General features: G+C 43.9%; 1 protein-coding gene across 3 annotated transcripts in view; it reads right to left on the reverse strand.

Moving 5' to 3' along the window:
* OGDHL (oxoglutarate dehydrogenase L) overlaps positions 1-22,196 on the reverse strand; it is a 235,821-nt gene that overhangs the window by 118,240 nt on the left and 95,385 nt on the right. For all 3 annotated transcript variants that reach the window (XM_040320732.1, XM_040320735.1, XM_040320734.1), the window contains exons 7-11: positions 14,706-14,852; positions 8,068-8,158; positions 4,226-4,405; positions 4,008-4,136; positions 3,694-3,873 (exon numbers count right to left, since the gene is read on the reverse strand). In XM_040320732.1, the coding sequence (XP_040176666.1) occupies positions 3,694-3,873; positions 4,008-4,136; positions 4,226-4,405; positions 8,068-8,158; positions 14,706-14,852 (727 nt within the window). The remainder of the gene's footprint in view (positions 1-3,693; positions 3,874-4,007; positions 4,137-4,225; positions 4,406-8,067; positions 8,159-14,705; positions 14,853-22,196) is intronic.

Below are 22,196 nucleotides of genomic sequence, written 5' to 3' on the forward strand. Positions count from 1 at the left end.
CCAATCACAGCACATCAACTGAACTAGCTGCGCGTGTAGTCTCACGCTAGCTGTGCTGTCACATGACGAACTAGTGTAACATCACAGCGGGGCGTGTCCTGTTCAGGACGCCGCCGGCCGTTGTGATGGCAACTGTGCAGTGTTGACGGCGCGACTCGCCGTCAACACTGCGCATGCGCGGGATTACGCGGTGAATGCTGGGACATCAGCATTCGCCGCATCCCGGAAGAAATACAGGAGGGCTTCAAGGTGCCCTCAATGAAGATGGCAATGTTCATGACAACATTTTATAAAATATCCTTTGCTGGCAAAGCGCGATCGTGGCGGCTGCAAGATCGGCACTAGTAAGTGAAGAAATGTGTATTTGAACAGCAGCAGAGTAGTCAGGAAAAAGAAAAACGTTTCCCAGCAGAACCTCCGCTTTAAAACAGCTCTCCATGTTAGCCTATGGCCTCATGCACACCATGACGTTTTTGAGCTGTAAATGGCTGAGCAGTTTTTAAGCTGCAAAAAAAAAAAACAGGACCAGTGCATTCTGAGGCTCCGGCGTTAGAGCTGTAAAGATGTCAGACGCCGGAAAACGTGATTTAACGAGGCTTAACGCTGTGTTAAGCCTCATCCGACGATTCTTTCTCTATTCAAAATCAATGGTTCCCTATGGGAGCTCATTGATTTCAATAGAGGTCGCACCAGAAGTCGGATCGACTCGTGTACAAAGAATCTTGAAGGGGAACCCCCGCGAAAATTAAATAAAAATTGGCGTGAGGTTCCCCCCAGGATGATACCAAGCCCTTCGGTCTGGTATGGATCTTAAGGGAAATCCCCCACACTGGAAAAAAAACGGCGTGGGGGTTCCCCCAGGATCCATACCAGACCCTTATCCGAGCACGCAGCCTGGCAGGTCAGGAAGGGGGGCAAGCGAGTGCCCCCCCCCTCCTACACCGTACCAGGCCACATGCCCTCAACATGGTTGGGGGGGTTGGTGCTTTGGGGCAGGGGGGCACTGCGCCCTCCACCCCAAAGCACCTTGCCCCCATGTTGATGGGGACAAGGGCCTCTTTCCGACAACCCTGGCCGTTGGTTGTCGGGGTCTGTGGGCGGGGGGCTTATCGGAATCTGGGGGCCCCCACATCCCGGCACCACCACCCTTTGTGAATGAGTATGGGGTACATCACCTGGTGGAATAAAAATGTCAATAAAAAAACACTACACAGGTTTTTAAAGTAGTTTATTAGGCAGCTCTTCTTCTGACTTCGGGGGAATTCCGACTTCTCCCTTCTGCCGGGCACCACCGCTGTCTTCTTTCAGCTCTTTTACCAGTGGGGGCCCGGTCTTCTCCCTTCTTCCGACTTCGGGGGGGTCATCTTTCGACTTCGGAGGTCTTCCGACTTCGGTGCTCTCTCTTCCTGCTCTCCGGTTCTTTTTCCCTTCTGCCGGGCACCACCGCTGTCTTTCAGCTCTTTCACCAGCGGGGGCCCGGTCTTCTGCGTCGCCTTCTTCTCTTCTTTTCTTCGATGTCGACTCGACGCTCCCTCCGACGTTACCCCATACTCATTCACATAGGGTGGGGGTGCCGGGATCTGGGGGCCCCCCGCCTACAGACCCCGACAACCAACGGCCAGGGTTGTCGGGAAGAGGCCCTTGTCCCCATCAACATGGGGGCAAGGTGCTTTGGGGTGGGGGGCGCACCAACCCCCCCTATGTTGAGGGCATGTGGCCTGGTACGTGTAGGAGGGGGGGGGCGCTCGCTCGCCCCCCTTCCTGACCTGCTGGGCTGCATGTTTGGATAAGGATATGGTATGGATCCTGGGGGAACCCCCACGCCGTTTTTTTTCGGTGTGGGGGATTCCCCTTAAGATCCATACCAGACCGAAGGGCTTGGTATCATCCTGGGGATGAACCTCACGCACATTTTTTTAAAATTTTCGCGGGGTTCCCCTTCAAGATTCTCCGCACACGAGTCGCCCCGCAAGTCGGATCATCTTGATCCGACTTCTGGTGCGACCTCTATTCAAGTCAATGGGCTCCCATAGGGAACCATTGATTTTAAATAGAGAAAGAAACAGTGGCTGAAAACTAGCGCGGCAAAACGTGCATTGAATTCAATGCAAAACGCGGAAAAAATCCTGGCGTCTGCACTAGCCTGTTTTTTAAAACGTCAGTGGACATTAAGATGACATCAGGAGGTTGATTTACCAAAACTGGAGAGTGCAAAATCTGGTGCAGCTGTGCATTGTAGCCAATCAGCCTCTAACTTCAGCTTGTTCAATTAAGCTTACAGAAAAATTCTGGAAGCTGATTGGCTACAGAGTTGCACCAAATTTTGCACTCTCCAGTTTCAGTAAATCAACCCCCTGATGTCATCTTAAGTGTCTCCAGGGATTAAATAATGAATTTTCAACACATACAATGAAGGAGGGATATATAGCATCTATGTAACTGTTGTAAAAAAAAAAAAAACTAAAATGCATCAGCTGGTATCAAACTATTAATTACAAGGAAAACCCATAAAGATAATGGGGTTGATTTTATAAAATTAGAATGTAAAATCTAGTACAGCTGTGCATGGTAGCCAATCAACTTCTAACTTCAGCTTGTTCAATTACGCTTTGACAATAGGCACCACATAGGAGGGATAACGCCAGCCATATGGATTAATTTTTACATGGACACGGGGAGCTTAATGTGACTTCAGCAGGTTTAAAAGGGATTCATTTTTGAGCCATCCACTAAGTTGGGATTACCTTATTAAAGGTCCCGACAGCGCTGCAATTTCACCTGCTGAGCCTACATTGTCCCATACCGCACCATTACTCACTATTTCGGCTACAGGATTTAGTCTTGATCCTTTCTAGTTAGTGTCGGATTGACACAGAGATTCCATATTTTGTACTCACAAGATTTTTCATATGAGACCACTCGAATTGAGCTAAAAAGAACCGTGACCACATTGCTCCCTATCTGTGAACCCTGATCACGGCTAAACACCAGAAATGCATCGGGTACTAGGGAACAACCTTTTTAGGAGAATCTTGATGTCATTGTTTTATATGTGCTGTTTTGTACTATATATGTTGTTTATTTGCCATACACATGCACACCTTGTTTTTTGATGCATGTTTTTTACATACATTTGCAATCATGTTTATTATGTATCATCAATTTGTTTTTTACATATATCTGTGTCTGGCCTATTAAAGTCCCACTCTAGAGGGGGAACAACTTTCTTGTCCAAGCTTTGACAATAAGCCCACGTTAACATTGGGCCAATTTGAAGTGAGATTTGACATGTCAAATCGCATGCCAAATCGGAGCCTATTGTCGGCAATGGCACTGTCCAAACCGGTGCGTCAACGACTTTTTGGCGCCACACCGATTCTCAAAAGTAGTTTCTGCACACATTTTGGTGACTTTGGGGGGATTTCAATAGATATCTGTGCATGAATCCGCACAAATGTCTATAAAATCGCCCCCTGAAGTCGGACTGAAATGCCGGTTTAAAATTGTGCGAGTTTAGCTGAACTTGCATGATTTCAAACCTGCCCTCAGTGTGAACGTGGGCTAAAACCTGGAAGCCGATTGGTTTTTATGCAGAACTGCACCAGATTTTGCACTCTCCCAGTTTTAGTAAATCGACCTAAATAATACTCCTTATGGCACTTTACTTTGGGAACTGAAATCAAATACACATACCAAGTCTATCACAACATCCTTATGAAAGGTGTTTCTCCATTCTGCGGCCACACTGCACACATACATTACTGCTCCTGGATCATCTGCATTTACATGGAATATGGGTGCATTAACCACACGAGCCACATCTGTGGGGTATGGGGAGGAGCGAGCCATGCGAGGGTCTGTGGTAAATCCAATCTGTAAAAAATAAATAAAAAAACACCAGTGTATCTAGTCATAATCCTGAAACATATAATTAAAAAAAAAGCACACTAGAAAATTTCCCCTTTCCTTATGCACACTTTAAACTTAATTAACTGCTAAGTAATCACCTGATTGTTGACAACAACATGAATGGTTCCATTGGTGGTATAAGACGGAAGATCACTGAGATGGAAGGTCTCATAAACAACACCTTGTCCAGCAAAGGCTGCATCACCGTGAACTAAAATGGACATCACCTAAATCATTAACAAAACAATTGTTATTATACCTTCACAATTTATACTGAATTTGGTGCCCCAGTTTGACAAACAACTTTTTTTTTTACCTTTTTTCCTTCACTATCGCCTCTATAAAACTGCTCTGCTTTGGTCTTTCCCTGAACTACGGGATCTACTGCTTCTAGATGAGAAGGGTTTGCAACCAAAGATAGAGTTAGCTTCTTGTTGGTGGCCCGATTAATACGTTCATGGTACATCCCTAAGTGGTACTTTACATCTCCAGATCCCTGAAACCATTAAAAACAAATATCAGCATTAGTCCCATGTGATGGGGTCATAACATTTTTATTTTTAATTTTTTTCCTTTTAGAAATAAATAAACCTTCTATATTTGATTCACAAAAGACCAAGCAGGTTATGAAAGCTCAGGGTGTCATCAAGTGCCTAATGATATCGCACCACAGCATATAGAGAGTTCAGTGATGTAAATTTACACTAAAGTATATATATATGGGGAAAAAAAAAACACACACCTCACGTTTTTTTACAAGAAATATAGTACAGCCCTGGCCAAAAATTTTGAGAATGACAAATACAGTGGAACCTCGGTTTAAGAGTAACGCGGTTTGATTCGCGAGCAACTTTTTTTTTTTTTTTTTTAATTCTGACTCGGTTTGTGAGTGTTGACTCACAAGACGAGCAGAATTCAACCTAATAGGGCCTGCAGTACCGCATTTGGCCTGAGGTGCGGGGGCACCGGAGCCGAGCAGTGCCGAACAGCGACAATCGCACCGATCACTGTGGTTCAGCAATGCTTGTAAAGACACGGAAATATGCAGTTTCCGAAGCTTTTTGACATTGGCCTTTTGGGCCTTTCTGGACATTTCCGAGGCTCTCCGGCGCCCCCCCCCCCCCCCAATTCTGGCCGCATGCAGTATTGTATCCCATTGAAGTCAATGCGGAACAAATTATTTTTGTTTCCATTGACTTCAATGGGGAAACTCGCTTTGATATGCATGTTCTTTGGATTACGAGCATTCTCTTGGAACGGATTATATTTGTAATCCGAAATTCAACTATTACTTTTCAGAAAGTCTGCTGCCTCAGTTTTTATGTTGGCAATTTGCATATACTCCAGAATGGTATAAAGAGTAATCAAATGAATTGCAATTAATTGCAAAGTCCCTCTTTGCCATGAAAATAAAAATCAACTGATGATCAGTGCCCTGGTTACCTGTACAGTCTTTGCTCGGCTCTCCTCGCCTCACACTCGGTGTCGGTGTCATTTTACTATACCGCAGGCATGAGGTAGTTAAGCATGATCAAGTATAGTAAAAGACTTTCTAGGCATAGGCCTCTTTTTAGTGCTCAAGAGAATATGTGGGGATGAGCAACTACTGCACTACCTTAACCTATGATCCCACAGTAACCAGTATGTGGCAACAAGGTCAGCATTCCCTTTGATTTCTGAAGAGTAGCAGTTACAGGGATGAGAGAGAGAGAGAGAAGGAAAAAAAACTGTTGCTGTTGCGCCTCTTGCACACTGGACGTTATAAAAATGTCAGTAGCATTAGCTGTTGAATACGTTTTGCAGCGTTTTTCCAGTAGCGTTTATTTATTTTTTTATTTAGAAAAACTATACTCCCACAAAAGCTTATGGCTCAAAAACGCTGATAAACGTTGGATAGCCGTGTTTTTCCGCGTTTTTAAGCTTTTATCAGAGTTGGAGTGTTTTTGCAGCTGAAAAACTCCCTTTAAAAGCCACTAGTTCTGGGGTTTTTTTCCAGCCAGAAGACACCCCTGCCAATAACACAGATAACAGCTTATGTGTGCATGAACACATACGATAACATGATGGGGAGTTTACTGGCTGCGTAAAAAAAAACGCCTTCACAGCTTCAATGTGTTACTGTATCTAATTCTGCTAGTCAATCATTCCCCTTCTCCCAGACTGACAATGCTACTGTCCAAAAGCACTGTTGTCCTCCATCCATCTTTTGGGTGGGGGCAGTGATCTGCATTGACACTGTTAAGACCTTTAGGAGAGATGCTGCAGACACCTGCTAGAATGTTAGCCAAACCTGAGTCTGTCCGACTCCAATCATGTGCAGTAAGCCCGACTTAGACAGAGGCTGCACAAGCTCAGTGGGGCACCTGGGTCAATATCCATGAAACAATGCCAAATTTAAACCACAAGCAATACTCTCCTATTGCCCACCTCCAACTGAATGTGTGGTGAAACTACAAATCCCATCATGTTTCTGCCTCTGGGAGTCATGCCTGTGATTGCCAGGGTCTTGAAATGTCTCGAAGTTGTCAACCCCTGCCCTAAGAAGCATCTTAAGTTCTCATTTAAAGAGCAACAGCCCTTACTGACCGCAACCATCTTCAAGTCCGTGGCTCTTCCCAGCCAGATACACAGGGCATTAGGGACAAGCCCAATTCATACAGTCTTTGTCTGTCTAGCAGGCATCTAAGGAGTCTTCAGGGACTAGAATTCACCAGACAGGTAGACCTCAGCCCTAGTCCTGTAAAGCATCCTGCAACTAATTCAATGAATTGTACCAACATGCTTAGGTGAACGTCAAACACAGGATCCAGGTCCTGGTGACATTAAAGGCTGTCCCTGCATCTTCTTCCTATCCGAGTCCGAGCATGTTCCTTCAGGGCGAAGTCAAGAAGTAACTGACTTGGAAACTACAAACAGGAGCCCCAGTGACTCTGACTGGAGATACCTCTCAACAGAACCAAAACATGCTTGGTAAAAAGTGGAAAAGGCTTTGCTTCTCTTGGAGCACTAACAAAAAATTGAGGCATGCTGGGAGCAGGATGAATTCTACTGGGCTGTTTTTACAGATTTGCTTGCCAATGGATCAACTCTACTGATGGTGGCAGTATACCCCTTGGTTTCAGAATAAGATACTGTGTTCTGTATGCACACTCCATTCCATTAAACCATCCTTCTGTGTTGGAGGGACTGAATGCACCCCATTCTTTCTGCGATTAGTAGAACTTACTTGAAACACTTGGCACTTGAACCAAGTGGTTCAATATTAGAAGTATCCCCCTCACAATTTCTAAATCTGATATGATGCTTAGTTTAGTTTATTGTTATGCACCCACATTATACTATTCATTCGAAGTGTGGTCATCTCATGTGAGACCTCTTAGCATTTAAAACTCATACTAGAAAATCTGCCTAGCTTATGCAAGATGTGCATGGCTAGAATCTTGGTGTGCTACAGTATAACAGCTAATATATTAATTTAGTTTGATATTGCTTGATGGATTCCTTTTTTTTTTTTTTGTATTTTCGTTGCCCCCTTTTGATGTGATTTTGTGGTAATCACTGTACCAAGGAAACTCTAATGATGAATTCAGTGCACGAAGCAACATTACAGGTAATCCAGTTATACAAAGTTTGCTTCAATCTGGAAGCACTGCTTCTGGTGTTGCAGAATAAGGCAGAGGTTGATTAAAGAGTTGATTCAGGAATTCAAAGTAAAGAAGAACTAACAAGCATAGAAACTTCTCCATAAGGGAGAAGTACTCCATCATCTAGTCAGAAAAAGTAAAGAAAGTGATATCAACATGGTGGGAATTCCAACAAGCAGTGCTTTATACATGGAAATTCTAGCTCTCACGCCTACCATTTATAAAGTAGTTTCTTGATCATTTTATCAGCAGTCTTTCAGCATCAGACAAGAAATCATGCATAAAAGCCAAGAGCTGAGATTATACTGAAGTGAAATAAAGAACCAACAAAAATATCTAGAGTAAATGTGCCTTTTACAGTTTTGTGAAGGTGTATGTTAGATGTCACTTAAAATGCTATATTATTATTATTATTATTAAGTGCTGACATTTTTGGTAATAAAACTGAAACATGTTTTCTTCTGATGCCATATATACATTGATTTATATCTTCCAACATGAAGAAGAGCATTACCTCATCTGAAGCCTCCAGCTTGGGGTCAAACTGGCAAAAGATCTGCGCCAAATCTTTACGGATCACATTTGCTAAGACATTTAATCTTCCTCTGTAAAGTAACACATGATAAATGCGCAATGCATTACAGACAGAACAGATTTATACTCTCCACTACAATCTGTGACATAAAATATAAACAAACTTATTGTAGTCACAAAACTGAGGAAAGATATTCTACTAAAAAAAAAAGAGCCAATCCCAACACATAATCCTTGACTTGAAGAAAAAGGAAAGGCTGTCTAGTAACCAAGCCTAATGTTGCTTGCCCACTGCCTTTAGTAGTGCTGTATACAATTTCCAAAAAAAGGCACATTTTCCCTTGCTGCCATGTAACCATGTGCCATGTGTGCTGCACAGTTTCTGGCCCTGGGTGGCTTGGTGTATTCCTAAGCAATGGACTTCACCCTACCGCCACCAATGCTTTTGGCATTGACCAAGTAACATCCCACCAACTGCAGCAGCCACCCAGGTCCTGAATTTGTGTGGTCACATGACCACTAGGAATAAGATAAAAACAAATCATTTACACTGCTATGTATTACAAACAATATGCAGCAATTGGTAAAGGCAGTGTGCAGCAAACATTTAAAGCTGGATTTAGTAGATAGCCTTTTGTTCTTCTTCAGGTGTTTGAATGAAAACAGGATTTTTGTTCTACCTGTGAAACCAAGGTTTACCTTTCAGTAAGACAACAACCTTTAAGTGGTTGTAAAGCCAAAAGGTTTTATATCTTAATGCATTCTATGCAGTAAGATAAAAAACCTTCTGTGTGCAGCAGCCCCCTTCTGGCCCCCCAATACATGAGCCCCATCTTCCCACCGCTCCGGCGCCCCCATAGCAAGCTGCTTGCTGTGGGGGCACTCAAACAGGAGGGGGAGGCCAGAAGAGCCGAACAGGGATCAGAGATCAGGAAGATCTGGGCTGCCCTGTGCAAAACCACTGCACATAGCAGGTACGTATAATATGTTTGTTACTTTTAAAGAGAAAAAAAAAAAGAGACTTTAAACATACAGCCAGAGCTACAATTGAATGGTTTAGATAAAAGCATATTCATTTATTGGAAGGGCCCAGTCAAAGACCAGAGCTAAATCCAATTTAGAATCTGTGGCAAGACTTGAAAATTGCTGTTCACAGACATTCTCTATCCAATCTGACAGAGCTTAAGCCATCTTCCAAAGAATGGGCAAAAATGTCACTCTACAGGGTGGGCCATTTATATGGATACACCTTAATAAAATGGGAATGGTTGGTGATATTAACTTCCTGTTTGTGGCACATTGGTATATGTGAGGGGGGGGAACTTTTCAAGATGGGTGGTGACCATGGCGGCCATTTTGAAGTCGGCCATTCTGAATCCAACTTTTGTTTTTTCAATAGGAAGAGGGTCATGTGACACATCAAACTTATTGGGAATTTCACAAGAAAAGCAATGGTGTGCTTGGTTTTAACGGAACTTTATTCTTTCATTAGTTATTTACAAGTTTCTCTTTGTTTACAGCCATTGACATGTCGCCGAGGTTAACATGTGCGGAGCGGATAGAAATTGTGTTGATGTCTGGTAAACGCAGTAACCGGGTCATTGCAGCAGATTTCAATGCAAGACAGCCTAAGAGACCACCCATCTCCCATGCTACAGTTAGCAAACTGCTTGCTAAGTTTCGTCAAACTGGGTCAGTGTTGGATTTCCCAAAATGTGGACGCATGAAATCTGTCACTAATGAAGAATCAGTGGCTGTCCTAGCTTCATTCAGCAAGAGCCCACAGCGTAGCACTCGCCGCATGTCACTGGAGAGCACATTGAACACATTTTATAAGTGGTCAGAAACTTGTAAATAACTCATGAAAGAATAAAGTTACGTTAAAACCAAGCACACCGTTTTTCTTGTGAAATTCCCAATAAGTTTGATGTGTCCCATTGAAAAAACAAAAGTTGGATTCAAAATGGCCGACTTCAAAATGTCCGCCATGGTCACCACCCATCTTGAAAAGTCTCCCCCCTCACATATACTAATGTGCCACAATCAGGAAGTTAATATCACCAACCATTCCCATTTTATTAAGGTGTATCCATATAAATGGCCCACCCTGTAGATGTGCAAAGCTGATAGAGATATCCACAAAAAGACTTGCAGCTGTAATTGCAGCGAAAGGTAGTTCTACAAAGTATTGACTCAAGGGGGGGTCTGAATACAAATGCATGCCACACTAGTAAAAGTTTGAAAACCATTTATCATTTCCCTTCCACTTCACAATTATGTGTCACTTTGCGTTAGTCTATAACATAAAATTTCAACAAAATACATTTACGTTTTTGGCTGTAACATGACAAAATGTATGAATACTTTTTCAAGGCACTGTATGCAGTATCATTGAAATTCATGAAATTTCAGATTGTATGAGAAACGCCCTAGGTATAATGTAGATTTATCAGCAAGAAAGAGTAGGCATGAAACCTGTGCCCTGTAATGTACTCCAGAATTTTTTTTTGCCCAGGTACTTTCTTTATCATACATTACATGACACACAGGAAGCATTCAGGAAAGTAATGACATGCCCATGAAATAAAAACAAAGGTTGGGAACACAGCAAATAAATGTCAAGCCAACATAACAAGGTAACAGAGGTGGTTTTAAGAAAATCATAGAGCTGCCTGAGCAACCTTACAATCCAAATTGGCACTAGAATATGCCAGAGGACAAGGAGCCTTACATATGATTTCTGATGCTGAAAATCACATGAAGCACTAACTGATCCAATGGAGTATACTTTTATATGGAAAAGAGAAACTCTGCCCTTAAACTCAGTCTGGAATAACTATCTGTCAAATACACCACAAAATGGTAGAGCAAGAAGCAAGATGTCCCCCGAGAGAGCTGTTAGCGGAGAGGTAGACTAATGCCTTGTACACACGGTGAGTCTGTCTGAAGTCCGACGGAAAGATAGAGAACAGGTTCTCCATCTAAGGTCCGTCGGACTTCCGACAAAAAAAGTCCAAAGGAGGCTACACACGGCGGGACATTTCGAGAAAAAAAGCCTGTCTGACTTTTTTCCCCTCGTAAAGTCTGGCCGTGTGTACAAGGCATAACAGCACAATCTGTACAAAATCCAATTTTGTGGAGCAAACCATTATTAGGATGGCATAGAGGAGGTAGGATGACGTCCTGGCTAAGGTGGAAGGGAGAAACCAACCTGAGAAGAAAGGAGGGTTTGGACTTTAAAACAACCTTATATCCTTTCAGCACAAAGAATGTTTGCTTACAAAATAAAAGGATTTACCAGGGCCCAAGTCTGGCCCTTGAAGGATTCAAGGTGATACAAATGCAACAGCCCCCACATCCTTCCCCCCCCCCTTAATCCCCAATCAAGTCCCCATTTTGACAGTGAGCGGGGGATCTTCTCCCCCTGCTCGCTTTCACAATCTATCAAAAATGTGGCCAAGCGGGGCTCTGCCCGTGTCATACATTTACAGTGCTCTGCAAATCACTTTGCAAATCGCAAAAACAAATTCTGATGCTGAAAAACCTAAGCGGCACTTACTGATCTTGCAGAATGTGCTTTGACAGAAAAAAAGTGGAAACTAAGCCTTAACGTATAACTAAAAGCAAAACTATGTTTTTTTTTTTTTTTGTTTTGTTTTTTTTGAGTTTTGGATAGAGTAGAGAGGCATCATAACACCGGTCAGGTTGTTATTGCGGGTTGTGCTCTTAACAGGAAGATTCACCTCCTTTATTTGTCCTGTTTACCCTTATCAAAGTAAAAGTTGAACAAAAACCCAAATTTTGGATTGTCATAGAACAGGAAATGAAGAGAAATCTTCCAAAAAGGACACTCTGGGGACCTTGGAGACAACCAAGGATTTTCTCCACTTTGGATGGATTTCCTCTCACTTCATGCTTTGGCTATTGGACAGGAAGTGAATAAAAGTCTCCCCAATGCAACACAGGTGCCAAAAAAACAAACAAGAGTTATAACCCTCCCTTCCATAAATTAGTTAAGGACCGGAAGGATTTGCCCCCTTAATGACCAGGCTATTTTTTGCGATAGGGCACTGCGTTTCTCTAACTGAAAATTGCACGGTCATGCAAAACTAAACGCACACAAAATGTACTACTTTTTTCCCCCCACAAAAAGAGCTTTCTTTTGGTGGCATTTGATCACCTTTGCGGTTTTTATTTTTTGCGCTATAAACAAAAAAGACTCAATTTTGAAGAAAAAAAGTTTTTTTTTCTTTTTGATATAATAAATATCTGGAGGGGTTATATGGAGGGGAACTTGTTCTCATTGGTTGTGCCAGTGTCCAATCACCTCTGGTGACCCATACAACCCAATATGTAATGATTTTGGCTCCGTTGTCCTATGGTGTACGATAAAGAAATTGTGTTTTTTTTTCAAAATTGTCGCTGTTCTTTTGTTTATAGCACAAAAAAATGCAGAGGTCATCAAATACCACAAAAAGAAAGCTCCATTTGTGGTAAAAAAAAATTTCGGTTAAAGCAACGCAAGTCTGTATCGTAAAAAAATGGCCTGGTCATTGAGCAGCCAAATCTTATGGGGCTGAAGTGGTTAAATGGTTTTATTGAGGTCATACTCTTTCCATTCAAATCAGAGATGATGGCAATCACATGCCAATCCACTTTAGTCCATTTAATTTTTAAGTGGTTAAAGGGTAACCCCATATTTAGGGTGTACTATGTCACATGTGCCAGCACTCCCCCCTTTACCCCCTGACCCCCCTCTTGTGTCAGCAAGCAGCTGTGGTTCCTCTCCCCTGCAGCCACTGTCACATTTATGGATGTACTGGACTCCGCTCATACAGCTGCATTATTCATTTACAGAGATCTGTGAATGAATACACTACAAGTCTTGTCTACCACCCCAGCTGACGACTTGTAGTTCTCAATAGACTTTGTGCACTGATCAGAGCACTTGTAGTCCATTGACACTTTCTAACTGAAAGCCCATATAGGTGTATAGGCAGCAAGATGGAGCATATATCTGCAGGAGCCCGACATTACATGTGATCCACTGATCACAGATGCAATGCTTTTCAGTCTCCTGTGGGAAAGGATTAAAAATGCAATTTTTTTTTCTTTAATAATTTATCCCTAAAGGTGCACTTTGCCTCCAAGCTGATAGACTCCAGTGATGTTTAAGCGATCTTGAAATGGTGGGGAGAGAGGCAGGCCCCTGGGGATGTCAAATAGGGAGTCTCTCAATCTAAAAGAAGACATAAAACAGCTCATACCACATCCAAACAAGGGTGGGGAATCCCCTTGGGATGTACTGGAGCAAGAGGGATGAAGTACAATGACCAGGTTAAAATGGAAAGAAAACATCACCTCAGAGAGAAAGTAGGCTTTAGACCAGTGGTTCTCAACCCTCTAGTGCAGTGACCCCTTGATAAAATTTCCCAAGTTGTGGGGACCCCTAACAGTAAAATTATTTTCGTAGTGTGGGTTGTCTGTACCCAAAGCAAGATAAGTAATTTGCACCCCTAACCCACAGGCATTTAGCGCTACCCGAGTCCTTTTAGTGGCAACTATATCACAGGTAGTGTTACTCACTGTTTATGACTTTGTGGTGTCTCCTAGCAGTGACACATGTGCCGAAATCAGGAGATAGGGTCTCCTCCAACTTCACATTCCTCACCAGTCACCTGACCTCTAGTCTTTGCCCCCCAGCCATGCGTGAACTGAATGGGCGCCTGCGAAAAGGCTGAGTGGGCGGCCGCGGGCTCCAGGAACAGCCCAGCTGGGCGGCCATAGGTTCCAGGGATAGCCCTGTTGGGTGGCCGCAAAAAGGCTGGGAGAGTGGTGTGGGCTTCAGGAACAGCCCAGGATTTGGTGACCCCTGGCGAATCATCATTCAACCCCCAGGTTGAGAACCACTGCTTTAGACCAAGACAAGCATGGCTCTTTGAACACAAGAATTTTTTTTTCTCACAAGACATGGTTGCCAACTAAGATTTGTCTAGCAGAGGTAATGGCAGCGAGACAGGAAAAAAGACTACCTTGTGAGGGAGGAAAGACAGAAGAATAGCTCTGATGGGTTCAAATGACAGTTTCTGAAGAACCGACAGAACCAGATTGAGGTTCCAAAGTCACAGGTGGAAGTTTAGGACAAACTCGTGACAAAGGCTTTTACCAAAGAATGAGTGGCAAGTGGGTCTTTGAGAAAGGATCGCTGGAGCCGAGATCTAATTCTTGATAGTGCCAAGGGCCAACCATTGAGCAAGACCAGGTCTGGTAATCCACTTGTGCGCAGGAGTGTTTGTTTTCTGCTATCTAGAGAAAATGTAGGATGCCCCCCAATGAGTATTTCCTGGGACGGATTTTTCATACAGTTACAAATTTTATAAGTTTGAAAAAAAAAAAAAGGCACTCATTACCCCCCCTAAAATATATATCAGACCATTAAATCTGGTGTGCTAGAAAGTATTGTTCAGAGATGATTTGGCAACCAGGTTTACTATAAACCTTAAACCTATAGCAACGAATCGCCATTTTTTTTGGCCCAACTAAGAATGGCTGTACAACACTGTATATACTTTGAGAAACGGTTTTCAATCTCAGCACAGCGTACATATATAATCTTACCTATGAGGCATTCCCAGAATGACATACTCCAGCCCCATCTCACTGGACTTATCAATGAGCATTTTTAAAGCCGGGATCATGACTTCACAGCCTTCCAGACCAAATCTCTTCTCCGATGACCATTTGCGAGCTAGAAAATCCTCAAACCTTCAAATTAAAGATAATCGTTAATTTGATTTAAATTTACAAAAGGCATGGCTAAATAAATGTATACATTTATGTTCGACATATCCTCGGCAAAAAACAGGACAGATTTAAAAAAAAAATCTTGCCAATCTGTTTATTCATATATAGATTTTTTGTTTATTTGTCTGTTAGTATGTTCGACAGAAAAGCATTACTCTGTTAATGTTGCATAACAATTATGTTCAAAATACATTGACCAAATGCATTTCATGGGGTCCGTGCAATAAAAGACTTGATCTTATGGGTTTCTTGTCCTTTGTAAATAACACTTCTGAATTACATACAGTACCTGTACAGAATTATGGCGAATGCTGCAAAAATCATGAATAGCAGCAATGTTCATACAAGTAAAATTATTGTTAACATTCACTGCTTCTGGGTCACATTTTATCCATCAATGGTCTGAAGAAAAAAAAAAATGGCCATGCTGGATTTCCTGACAGATCACAACTCTTGGCTAGAGACAATGGTGTCCAAAGGAGCTTTTCTTGGAGCACATCAAAGGACACAGGGCACTTCATATTTATGACTACTTCATATCTATGACGTGTTTCGCTGCCACCTTCATGTGAATGGATGCTAGCCAAAAAAGGCAGGATAACTCTTTCCAGCTCAGCCAAACCTCACTTTGATGGCAAGTAATGAGGAACAAAACAAGAGGGTGGTGATCCCGATGTAATGTACTTGGGAAAAAAAAATGATTACAAGTAAATCAAAAGTCTTAATTTCTTAATTGTACATTGAAGGGCACCTCATATTCATGACTACCTGTTCCCAAGCACTCAACATGAGAGGTGAACACCACATCAAGGCTAACATGCCCAAAACCCAAAGATAAACAGGGGAAAACTTCACTACAAGGCCGCCTGTAAAAACGTTGACACAAAACTGGCATCCGCAGAAGTGTAAACATCTACCTGTTAAACGTCTGAAGAGAACACTAGTTTATAGTAGCCTTACAAGCTTCAACAGAAGCTTGATGCCTAATTGCCAAGGAAGCACTGACACTCCTGGTGGAATCGGCCTTGACCAAGAAAGGAGAAACCTTGCCCTTGATACAATAAGCATGAGAAATTAGCTGACAAATCCACCAAGTAATAGTGGATCAAGAAGCAGCCTGACCCTTTTGAGGACCCTCGGGTACAAACCAAACAGGATCACAGATGCAATGCTTTTCAGTCTCCTGTGGGAAAGAATTAAAAATGCTAATCTGATGAAACAGCGGAGGCTGTGAAACGCGTAATCCGATTGGTCCATTCCTGTACGCCATGTCACTTCCGGTGTGACGATCCTGTTTGCGGGTTCACCCTGAGAAGCACGCCGTCTTGTACGGTTTCCTGCACTTCCACATGGTTGCTCAGGCACTATATCGCCTTATCAGCTCCCTCATTTTCTGAAGACCTCGCTGGTGACCAGGATTCATCTGGCATCGCAGTGACAACGGACCAAAGCCAAAGTCATAAGATATGCCTGTTATTTCATACAACTTGTGAGTAGCCATTTGGCTGTCTGTTCTCTCAATTTTATTAAAATCTTTCTTTATACTGCACTTAGATTGGCGCATCCTTTGTTTTTCTTTGTATACAAACCAAACAGGAGACATCAGAAACATTCAAACAGCTCAAACATCATCCAAAAAGTGAAGCACCTTCTCCTTAGGATGCATAAGATTATGAAAAAAAGATGGCAATAAAATGTCCTGATTTAGTTGAAAGTAGAAAAACCACCATAAGTTAAAAAAAAGAGACGCCACCTTATCCTGGTAAGAATCAGAACAGTCCACTTCAGTACCCTAAGTCAAGTAATGGAAACCAAGAAGACAACCTTGCATGTAAAGGAGTGGACATGGGAATCTCTCAGAGAGGCCCAAACAGAAATCTGCAAAACAATCAGCATCAAATTAAAAGCCAAGTTCACCTTACAAAAAAAAAAAAAATGTACAAAAAAAAATGGAAGGAGAGAAGAAAGGGAAGGAGGAGGAAGGAAAGGAGAAGGGAATGGAAAAGGAAGGAAAGGCAAAGGGGGAAAATAAAAAAAAGGAGGAAAAATTATTGTTGTTTTTTTCTCTATTTTGGGCTCTAAACCTGGGTATGTAATATGCTCGTCGGTGAGTTTGTAAGAGTGCGATACAGATATATTGGGGTTAGCGCGATCATTGTTTGCTAAAATGTTTTGTGCAGAATTACATGCAGGAAACTGTCCTACCCTGTTGTAAGGCGGAGGGGAGATAGATGTTTTGTTACAGGCACCATTCACCAGTGGATGCTGGCCAGTTGACTTATGTGAACACCACTCTCTTTATGATGTGTGGGCAGGTTTGTGGCTTTCAGCAGCTGTAGAAACCACACACATCATTGTCGCCTCATTTAGGAATAAGTGGACATGTATAGAGTTGTAATAACAGGATTTCTGCATGATCCTAGTTTAAATATTACCATTATAGTCATTGAGACAGAACATCCACTGTAATTTTATAGTATCATTTTATAATTTGGTGTAATTATACTCACATTCATTTGTGTGTCTTTTAGCATGTTTAATAAGGTTTTCATCTATTTTATACCCGGCGAGTACAAGCACACCTCGCCTTGGTATCTATCTCCCTGACCTTGAGCCTGCTATCCTGACTTTGAGCCTGCATCTTACCTGACCCGATCCGACCCGATCCCTATCCCGAGCCCATCCTGTACCTGTCCCCTAATTACCACAGATACCTGTCCTCCTGTCACCTGATTACTTTGGATCCCTACACTCAAGCTTTTCCATCCATCCCCTCCCTGTTCCTGTTGGTTTTACATCCTTACCCACCTGCTGATATCCCCTTGTGTATGACCTTGGCCTGGCTTTTACTACGATTCTGGCATCTTCCATTTTTGTACATATTGTCTATAGTTATTTTTGGGTCACTGTTTATTGGTTTTGTGTTGTTCACTCATCTTAATAAATTATTATATTTTCTCCTACATGCGTTTTTGGTCTCCTCTGTGCAGTCACACAGGTGTCCGTTTATGAAGCAGTGAAGAGCGGTGATCCCAAGGATCACCACTGATCACAGCCCATAAACAGTTTATGAAACAGAGATAATCGGAGGAGAAGTGTTTGAACCTGTTCTCCCGCAGATTATCTCCACACACAGTGAAGTCTCATAGACTGACACAGTAACGGCCAGTTTATGAAGCTGTGATCTGAGCTCTTCACTGGTGATCTGAGTCAGAATTCTCACTCCCCGATTCACCATCTCAGAGCTGGTGAAGCGAGGAGTGAAGAGGGAATCCCGGGGGTTCTGAGGAGGAAGGAGGAAGATTTTTAACTTCCTTCTACCTCGTTCAGACCCCCCAACACTGTAACCATGTCCCCCTGTAATATTTATGTGTATAAATATATATAATGTGTACATGTACATATATATAATGTGTGTGTATATACATGTATATACAATGTGTGTGTGTGTGTATACATATATATATTATGCAGGGGGACTCGTTATTTTAATTACATTAACCACGCCGTCCTTCAGTGAACTGAGCGGTGATAATTTATCACTGCTCAATAAACGGACATCTCCGTATTTCTGTGAATTTCTGGTCTGTTCTCCACTGTTTGAAGCGTTGGTAGATCACTTCACTCCTCCAAGGGTGAAGCGATCTTCTCTGCTTCATAAACAGGCACACAGAGGAGAAAAATCTTCACTGTGAATGCCGGAGAAAGAAGCCGTGAATACATTTCACTGCTTCATAAACTGACACCACAGTCTGGTCTACTAGCTTCTCTGACAGTATACCAAGGCCACTCTTTGACCAGACGTGCCTGCATTGAGGAACCATCCTGGTGTGGTGCGTTTTTCTAATATGGATTTCAATGAAATTGTTTACTTTTCTCTACTGCCAGAAGAGGATGAGGAATATTGTCGCCAGGTTTTAGAAGGATGGACTAGTGACCGGATGATGGAAACCATCCGATCAGCTCATTCCTTGGTGGATCAGGGCTATTTTTCTTTTGATGATGTTCAGCCGTTAATCCGGTTATGTGTAAAGCCAGCCCTGTCATTTATTCCCAATGGAAGTGATGATTTCTCTCCCCCCTTCAGTCGTGACCAAGTTAAATCCCTGGTATGGTTAATAGAGGATGATCCGGCTTCTTTTATATGAACATTATTTATCTTGTCCCCAGCAGAAATTATCTGATTGTATTAGTTCAGTGCAGTCTCTGATTAGACAGGGTGAGGCAGATCCTCGTACAGCGGCGATCCTCGATACACTACGCCGCCGTAACTTACTTTTTAATCAACAAAGAATCCGCAACGTAAGTTACGGTGGCGTAGTATATCTTTGGCGGTGTAATGGCGCGGAATTCAAATGGCTGTGATGGGGGGCGTGTTTTATGTAAATACGTCGTGACCCGACGTAAACAACTTTTTTTTAACTGCGCATGTGCCGTCCGTGGGGGTATCCCAGTGCGCATGCTCGAAATTAACCCGGAACAAGCCAATGTTTCCGACGGTGACGTCATTCTACGCAAATCCCTTTTCGCGAACGACTTACGCAAACAACGTAAACATTTGGATTTCTACGCGGGAAGGACGGCCACATTGAGTACGCCTCATAACAGTAGCTTTAACTATACGCCGAAAAAAGCCGTACGCAAACGACGTAAAAAAATGCGCCGGCCGGACGTACGTTCGTGGATCGCCGTAACTAGCTCATTTGCATACTCGAAGCGTAATTCGACGAAAACGCCACCTAGCGGCCGCCGAAGAATTGCAGCTTAGATCCGACGGTGTACTAAGACGTACGCCTGTCGGATCTAGCCGAGATGCCGTCGTATCTTGTTTTGAAGATACAAAACAAAGATACGACACGCAAATTTTGAAATTACGCGGCGTATCAAGAGATACGCCGGCGTAATTGTTCTGTGGATCTGCCCCAGTGTGTGTGAACCAGCTTTTGTTCAACCTGTGTTGCAGGCATGGTCAGATCTCCTGAATTTAGCCAAACCACTACATTCCAGCCCTGCCATTAATCACCTGCCTCCCAAGAATCTATCCGCCCATCGCCTATGGCAACCCCAGTTTACCCAGTTTCCTGACAAATATTATTACCCAGTGTCTACTGGTTGCACCTACCCCACACCTTCAATCCACCTGCTTCTTCCCTTCCACCTGTAACAACTCCACAAAAACCTCCTCCAGCCACTGTTCCCGTGTCTCTGCCACATTCCAGTTCTTCCTCCTACTCAATTCCATCCTTTTCATACATCCCTCCTGTTATTTTCAAATCTGCAGTGACTAAGCCTAAAAAGAAGCCAAAGTACTTCCCGACCCACACCATCTTGCCAGCTGCCCAGCCTGACGTTCCAGTGCCAGCTGCCCAGCCTGACGTTTCAGTGCCAGCTACCCAGCCTGACTTTCCAGTGCCAGCTACCCAGCCTGAGGTCCTAGTGTTGCAGCCTGATGTTGTGGTGCCCGTTTCCCAGCCTGGTGAGCCACTGTCTGCTGCCCAGCCTGATGAGCCACTGTCTGCTGCCCAGCCTGAGGTGTTCCTGTCTGCTGCCCAGCCTGAGGTGTTCCTGTCTGCTGCCCAGCCTGGTGTCCCGGTTCCCGCTTCTAGCCTGGTGTCCCGGTTCCTGCCTTCCAGCCTGGTGTCCCGGTTCCTGCCTTCCAGCCTGGTGTCCCGGTTCCTGCCTTCCAGCCTGGTGTCCCGGTTCCTGCCTTCCAGCCTGGTGTCCCGGTTCCTGCCTTCCAGCCTGGTGTCCCGGTTCCTGCCTTCCAGCCTGGTGTCCCGGTTCCTGCCTTCCAGCCTGGTGTCCCGGTTCCTGCCTTCCAGCCCGGTGTCCCGGATCATGCCTTCCAGCCCGGTGTCCCGGATCATGCCTTCCAGCCCGGTGTCCCGGATCATGCCTTCCAGCCTGGTGTCCCGGTTCCTGCCTTCCAGCCTGGTGTCCCGGTTCCTGCCTTCCAGCCTGGTGTCCCGGTTCCTGCCTCCCAGGCTGATGTGCCCGAATGTGCCCCGCTTTCCAGTCTAACATGCCCGCTTTCCAGTCTGATGAGCTTGTCGCCTGCCCGGATATGCCCACTTCCCAGTCTGATGTGCCCTCTTCCCAGTCGGATAAGCTTGGTTTCCAGTCTGATGTGCCTGCCCGGATGTGCCTGCTTTCCAGCATAATGTGCCTACTTTCCAGCCTGATGTGCCCGCTGTCTGCCCAGATGTGCCCGCTGTCTGCCCAGATGTGCCCGCTGTCTGCCCAGATGTGCCCGCTGTCTGCCCAGATGTGCCCGCTGTCTGCCCAGATGTGCCCGCTGTCTGCCCAGATGTGCCCGCTGTCTGCCCAGATGTGCCCGCTGTCTGCCCAGATGTGCCCGCTGTCTGCCCGGATGTGTCTGTACCCGCTGCTTAGCTCAAACTGCTTTTCATTCAGTTTAAAGCCATGGACTTTCCTCATACCCAACCTGATGTGACTTTACCTGTTGCTCAGTTAGTCACCATGGACTTTTCCCGACAACAGTTGGTTGGAGCGTCCGGAGGGTACTTCAGGAAAGGTTCCATCCGCTGGTAATATTTATTATTATTTGGCTTGAAGTACTGTGGTCCACCAGCAGGTGTCTCCTGGCAGTTTGGAACTGTCAGGAGAACTTCTCCCTGCTAATGTTATATCATCTTTGGGGACGCAGTACTGGTCTCCACCAGCGAATGGATCCTGGCAGTGTGGTGCGTTCTGCTCTTTCTGCGCTCAGGTGTGATATGAAGCCAATCATTGAATCCCTATTTATAACCGGCGAGTACAAGCACACCTCACCTTGGTATCTATCTCCCTCACCTTGAGTCTGCATCTTACCTGACCCGATCCCTATCCCGAGCCCATCCTGTACCTGTCCCCTGATTACCACAGATACCTGTCCTCCTGTTACCGGATTACTTTGGATCCCTACTCTGCAGCCTTTCCATCCATCCCCTCCCTGTTGGTTTTCCATCCTTACCCACCTGCTAATATCCCCTTGTGTATGACCTCGGCCTGGCCTTTACTACAATTCTGGCATCTCCCATTTTTGTACATATTGTCTATAGTTATTTTTGGGTCACTGTTTATTGGTTTTGTGTTGTTCACTTATCTTAATAAATTATTATATTTTCACCTACATGTGTTTTTGGTCTCCTCTGTGCAGTCACACAGTCTGGTCTACTAGCTTCTCTGACAGCAGTGCACCGCTGTACCAATATTTGCAAGTTTTGCTGTGGTTTTCACGGATTGCTGGTTTGAATTATTTGAAATGTGAGTGCATAGATTGAAGCCTGTGTGTGATTTTAATAA

This window comes from Rana temporaria, chromosome 8, assembly GCF_905171775.1.
Source record: "Rana temporaria chromosome 8, aRanTem1.1, whole genome shotgun sequence".
Classification (NCBI taxonomy): domain Eukaryota; kingdom Metazoa; phylum Chordata; class Amphibia; order Anura; family Ranidae; genus Rana; species Rana temporaria.